Genomic DNA, 7,239 nt, shown 5'->3' on the forward strand with positions numbered 1-7,239 from the left:
AAACTAACATAGGAGCAGAAATCCAAACACCACGAGTTTTCACTCATAAGTGGGAGCTGAACAATGAGAACACATGGACACAGGGAGGGGAACATCACACACCAGGGCCTGTTGGGGGATGTGGGGGCAAAAGGAGGGAAAACATTAGGACAAATACCTAATGCATGTGAAGCTTAAAACCTAGATGATGGGTTGATGGGTGCAGAAAACCACCATGGCACATGTATACCTATGTAACAAACCTGCATGTTCTACACATGTATTTCAGAACTTAAAGTATAATTTAAAAAGTTTTAAAAATGGAAATAATATCAAGCATCATCCCTTACCACAATGGAATTAAACTAGAATTCAGTAACAAGAGAAACTTTAGAAACTATACAGACACATGGAAATTAAACAGTATGTTCCTGAATGACCAGTGGGTTAATGAATAAATGAAGACAGAAATTAAAACTATCTTGAACCAAATGAAAGTGGACACACAACATACCAAAACCTATGGGACAGAGAGAAAGTGGTACTAATTGCAAATTTATAGCAATTAGTGCCTACATCCAAAATGTATAAAAACTCCAAATATTGGCAGGCACAGTGGCTCACGCCTATAATCTCAGCAATTGGGAGGTCAAAGTGGGTGGCTCACTTGAGGTCAGGCGTGTAAGAGCAGCTTGGCCAACATGGTGAAAACCTATCATTACTAAAAATGCAAAAATTAGCCAGGCATGGTGGCACATGCCACCCAGCTACTTGGGTGGCTGAGGGAGGAGAATCACTTGAACCTGGGAGCTGAAGGTTGCAGTAAGCCAAGATTACACCACTGGCCTCCAGCCTGGGTGACAGAGTGAGACTCCATCTCAAAAAAACAAACAAGCAAGCAAGCAAACAAACAAATAAAAAAAACTAAACAATCTAATGATGTGTCTTACAGAATTAGAAAAACAAGGGCAAACCAAACCCCCAAAATAGTAGAAGTAATAAAGATCAGAGGAGAAAGAAATGAAATTGATAGAAAACAATACAAAAAATGAACAAAAGCTGGCTTTTTGAAAAGATAAAATTGACAAACTTTTAGGCTAAGAAAAAAAGAGAGAAGACTCAAATAAAATCAGAAATGAAAAAGGTGACATTACAACCAATACTGCAGAAATTCAAAGGGTTATTAAAGGCTGGTATGAGCAACAGTATGCCAATACATGATAAAAGCTAGAAAAAATGAATAAATTCCTAGTCACATGCAACTTATCAAGATTGAACCATGAAGAAATTCAAAACCTGAACAGACCAATAAGAAGTAATGACATTGAAGCCACAATACAAAGTCTCCCAGCAAAGTAAGCACAGGAACTGATGACTTCGCTGATGCATGTTAACAAATATTTATTGGTTTTTATTTATATTTTAAATTTTTTTGAGATGCTGTCTCACTGTTTTGTCCAGGCTGGAGTGCAGTGATGCTTTCATGGCTTATAGCAGCCTCAACCTTCCAGGCTGAGGTGATTGTCCCATCTCACCCCCTGAGCAGCTGGGACCACAGTCTGTACCACCACACCTGGCTAATTTTTAAGATTTTTTTTTTTTTTGTAGAGATGGGGTCTATGTTGCCTAGGCTGGTCTTGAACTCCTGGACTCAAGCAATTCTTCTGCCTCGGCCTCCCAAATTGCTGGCCTTACCAAACATTTAAAGAACTAGTACTAATCCTACTCAAACTATTCTGAAAAAATACGGGAGGAGAAAATACTTTCAAACCCATTCTATGAGGCCAGTATTACTCTGATACCCAAACCAGACAGAGACAGATAAAAAAGAAAACTACAGGTTAATATCCCTGATGAATATTGGTACAGAAATCCTCAATGAAATACTAGCAAGCCAATTTCAGTGACACGTGATGAAGATTATTTTTCATGGCCAGGCAGAATTTATGACCAGGAATGCAAGGATGGTTCGACATATGCAATTCAACCAATGTGATACATCCTATCAACAGAATAAAGGACAAAAACTGCATAATCATTTCAGTTGATGCTGAAAAAGCATTTGATAAAATTCAACTTCCCTTCATGATAAAAACTCAAAAAAATCTGGGTATAGAAGGAACATACCCCAATATAATAAAAGCCAGATATGATAGACACACAGCTAGTACCATAGTAAGTGGATAAAAACTAAAAGTCTTATCCCTAAAATTCAGAAAAAGACAAGGATGCTCATTTTCACTACTGTTATTCAACATAGTACTGGAAATCCTAGCTAGAGCAATCAGACAAGAGACAGATATAAATGGCATCCAAATTGGAAAGGAAGAAGTTAAATTATCTTTGTTTACAAATGATATAAGCTTATATTTGGGAAAGCCAACACTCCACAAAAAACTGTGAGCTGATAAATTTAGTAAAGTTGCAAGATACAAAATCAACATAAAAAATAAGTGGCATTTCTATATGACAACAGTGAACAATCTGAAAAATAAATTAATAAAGTAATACCATTTGTAATAGGTACAAATAAAATACCCAGGAATAAATTTTTAATCAAAGAAGTGAAAGAGCTCTACAATGAAAACTATAAAGCACTGATGCAAGAAATCAAAGAGAACACACAAAAAATGAAAATATATTTCATGTTCATGGATTGGATTAATCAGTATTGTTAAAATGTCCATACTACCCAAAGCATTCTACAGATACAATGCAATATACCAATGATATTCTTCACAGAAATAGAAAAAATAGTCTTAATGTTTTAATGGAACCACAAATGACTTAGAATAGCCAAAGCTACTCTGAGTAAAAAGAATAAAACTGGAGGAATCATGTTACCTGGCTCTAAATTATACTACAGAGCTGTAACTACCAAAAGCATGGTACTGGCATAAAGACACAGACCAATGGAACAGAGTAGACAAGCCAGAAATAAATCCCTACATCTACAGTGAACTGATTTTTGACAAAGGTACTAAGAACATACTTTAGGGAAAAGACAGTTTCTTCAATAAATGGTGCTGAGAAAACTGGATATCCATTTGCAGGAGAATGAAACTAAACTCTCACCATATAAAAAATCAAATCAAAATGGATTAAATGCTTAAATCTAAGATTGCAAACTATACATCTACTATAAGAAAGCACTGGGGAAACTCTCCAGGTCATTGGTCTGGGCAAAGATTTCTTGAGTAATATGCCAAGCACAAGCACAGGCAGACAAAGTAAAACTGGATAAATGGGATCACATCATGTTAAAAAGCTTCTGCACAGTAAAAGATATAATCAACAAGGTAAAGAGACAGCCTGCAGAATGGGAGAAAATATTTGCAAACTACTCATCTGACAAGGGATTAATAACCAGAATATATAAGGAGCTCAACTCTCATACACAGTTGGAGGGAATGTAAATTAATACAATCACTACGGCAAATATTTTGGAGGTTACTCAAAAAACTGAAGATAGAACTACCATATGATCCAGCAATGTTACTACTTGTTTTTTTTTTTTAAATTACACTAGGTAAGTGTTTATTAAATTAATGCTACTCTTCAAAAGTTGCATATAATATTACACTAGGCAAGAATTAATGCTGCTATTCAAAAATTGTATATAATATTACACTAGGTAAGTGTTAATTAAATTAATGCTGATATTCAATTATTAATATCAAACAAATTAGAAATAAAGCATAAGTGTTAGCTTTATATGGATCACTACTATAAGGTAAAAAGATTCAAAAAGCCCAGGAGTTCCATATGATCCAGCAATGTTACTACTTGGTTTTTATCCAAAGGAAATGAAATCAATATTTGAAGAGATATCTGCACTTCGTGTTTATTGCAGTAACATTCACAATAGCCAAGATATGGAGGCAACCTAAGTGTCCATCTACAAATAAATTGATAAAGAAAAGGTGATATGTATACATGGAGTACTATTCAGCCTTAAAAAGAATGAGATTCTATCATTTGCAGCAACACGGATGAAACTGGAGGTCATTATGTTAAGTGAAATAAGCCGGACACAGAAAGATGAACTTTTCATCTTCTCAGGAACATTTGTGGGAACTAAAAATTAAAACAATTGAATACATGGAGATAAAGAGTAGAAGGATGGTTAGCAGAGACAAGAAAGGGTAGTTGTGGAGGGGGAATAAGGTTGGTTAGTGGGTACGAAAATATAGTTAGATAAAATGAATAAGGTCAAGTGTTTGATGGTACAGCAGTGTGACTAAAGTGAACAATAATATATTGTACATTTAAAAATGACTAAAATAGAATAATTGAATTGTTTGTAACATGAAGAAAGGATAACTGCTTGAGATCATAGATACCCCATTTACTCTGATGTGATTATTATGCATTGTATGTTTGTATCAAAATATTTCACATACCCCATAAATATTTATAACTACTATGTACCCATAATAATTAAAATAAAGGAAAAAGAAATGGCTTTGGAATACTGTTATGAAAACATGGCCTAGAGATGGTTTCTTAAGATCCCAGAAAGAAAAAAGAGTCAGTGTATTATTCAGAAACAAGGGGCCCTCTAAAGAGATTAAAAATGTGTCTCTCAATAAAAAAAATACAGCCTCTAGGATACTTAGATGCATTGGTCTCTCACCCATCTCAGCAGGAGCCATAGGTAGAATAGAGCTTATCTCAAAGATGTTTGTTGCTGTGAATTTTGTCTAATAAAAATAAACCCCAATGGGTTGACAGGTGATCTGCGATGTTTTTGAGAAATCTTTGGTGGAAAAAACACTGCACACATGATAGCGTGGGATAGAGACAGTACAAAATGAAAAAGGCTGTGTAACCCCACAAATCTTGCTGGTGAAAAGCTGAATAAGAGTACCATTCAGCTGCAAACATGTTCTTTTTCATGAGAGGAAAGAAAACTCATAAATTGTATCCAAGAGGGAAGAGATTGTAGCAGAGAGCCAAATTGCTTTCATTTTCCATGCCTTGAGACCTAATCAAGGAACTTCTAACATTTGCCTGGCTGCACTTCATAATTACTCTGAACTCCTTGTACCTCACATCTCTCCCATTTTGATCAGGAATATCTACAGTAGTTATTCCATGCTGCTATCATTATTGTATTTTGGATGTGTTGGAGACAGATGTCTTGTGTCTTTAGTTTCACAGGTCAATTTATACAAACACAAAGGTCCTATAGTTAGAGAACTACATATAAGTAGGCTTGTTCACACTCGAACTTAATTGAAATTCTGGACTTTGAGCATGTGCTATAATGAAATAATACTTTTCCAGATATTGTACATGTGTCAATTTACTTAGCATATCAGAGGGATGAAATCATTTGGGGCCAGAGGCTAGAATCTTTGTGTTTTCCTTTACTAACATGTTCTTCTACAGGGCATTTGCTCTCTTTCAGGACTGACATGTATTTATTAGTTTTGCTTATACCAACCAGTTCATTTTATCCCTGAAATGCTATTTGTCTTCCTTCTTACCAGCTAACTCCTAATCCTTTTCTGACCTATTAAGGCTAAAGTGGATACTTCCTCTGTGTTTTCTCAAAAATACTCTGCATATAACCATATTATAGCACCTATTCTATATTATAATGATCTCTTAATTTTTGTGTCCCATAGTAAAATTTAAGTTCTTTGAGGTCAGAGACTCTGACTTATTCTCTTATCAACATCTAACAATACCCTGGTACACCCTGGTAGGCAATAAGCATTTTTAAAGGAATGAGTGAAAGAGTGCTTGAATGAGCCACGTCAGGCTCTGGCTTCCAGTCATGAGAAGAAAAACTTCAAAAAAAGAAAAATTCTCAGCTGTTTTTCTGGCACACACAATATTAGTACCCCTGATGAAGACAATGTAAATGCCAAAAAGGTCTTTTATCTATTTTACTGCTGTATCCACGTTGTGTAGAACTTTATTTGACTTATATTTGGTGCTCAACGGGATATTTATTGAATTATTGAATAAATACATAAAGGGTCAAAATCACATTTAAATCTATCTTCTGTATGATTAATTATAATTTATTTTATTGGCTTTCTTATTTTCCCCAGAGGGGACCATGAGTCAGTAAAATAGTGAGAAATAAATTGTGTTTTGATTACTTTCCCCTATATGTCTAGGGTAAGAGCATGAAAATTTCCCAATTTAATTAAACAATTATATCCACTTCTCCCAGTATATTTCAACATCTATATCCAAATCATTGATAAAAGGAAAGATATATATATTTTATCAGGACAGAGATGTAAGACTCCACTCACAGAAGTCTAATTCTGTCACTCCAGGAACTAGACTAGTGTGATTGTGAGGTCATGTTTTCATTTAATCACAGCAATCATTTCCCCTTTCCAGAACACCTCAGTGGTCAGTGTCTCTTCAGTATTCTTTTTTCCATTTATGTGTGCAACTCTTCTAAGCTCCTTTAAGCCCTCATCTAGCTGATTGTTGATAATCAGCCACCGAGCAGACTCCACCATCTTCCTGATGAAAGAAGACAACATAGGTATAGTAAACAATTACTTATTTGGCACTTAACCTTTAACATGAAATTCCTTTCCCCTTTGATTTAATACAGACATTATAAATTATAGTAGAGTCATTTCTGACCAAATTGGCCTCCTCTGCCGGACTCCTAGGGTGACGGATGTATCTGGCCATCAATAAGTGTTTGTTAAAGTGATTATACAGAACCATGAGTGTATTAGTCCATTTTCACACTGCTGATAAAGACATACCTGAGACTGGGTAACTTATAAAGAAAGAAAGATTTAATGAACTCATAGTTCCACATGGCTGGGGAGGCCTCAGAATCATGGTGGCATGTCTTACCTGGTGGCAGGCAAGAGAAGCAAAAGGGGAAACCCTTATAAAACCATCAGATCTCATGAGACTTATTCACTACCATAATAACAGTATGGGAGAAACCATCCCTATGATTCAATTATCGCCCACTGGGTCCCTCGCTAAACCAGATCATTCTGCCCTGGTCCCTCCCAAATCTCATGTTCTCATATTTCAAAACCAATTATGCCTTCCCAACAGTCCCCCAAAGTCTTAATTTTTTCGGCATTAGCTCAAAAGTCCACAGTCCAAAGTCTCTTCTGAGTCAAGGCAAGTCCCTTCTGCCTATGAGCCTGTAAAATCAAAAGCAAGTTAGTTATTTCCTAGATACAATGGAGGTATAGCAGTGGGTAAATACACCTGTTCCAAATAGGAGAATTTGACCAAAATGAAGGGGCTGCAGGC

At 35.6% G+C, this 7,239-nt stretch overlaps 1 protein-coding gene across 1 annotated transcript in view; it reads right to left on the reverse strand.

Annotated features, from left to right (window-relative positions):
• Positions 1–7,239, reverse strand: part of SLC22A24 (solute carrier family 22 member 24) — a 66,401-nt gene that overhangs the window by 20,519 nt on the left and 38,643 nt on the right. The window contains exon 5 of the mRNA XM_034934157.3: positions 6,351–6,474. Within this exon, the coding sequence (XP_034790048.3) occupies positions 6,351–6,474 (124 nt within the window). The remainder of the gene's footprint in view (positions 1–6,350; positions 6,475–7,239) is intronic.

This window comes from Pan paniscus, chromosome 9 (genome assembly GCF_029289425.2).
Source record: "Pan paniscus chromosome 9, NHGRI_mPanPan1-v2.0_pri, whole genome shotgun sequence".
Taxonomy (NCBI): Eukaryota; Metazoa; Chordata; class Mammalia; order Primates; family Hominidae; genus Pan; species Pan paniscus.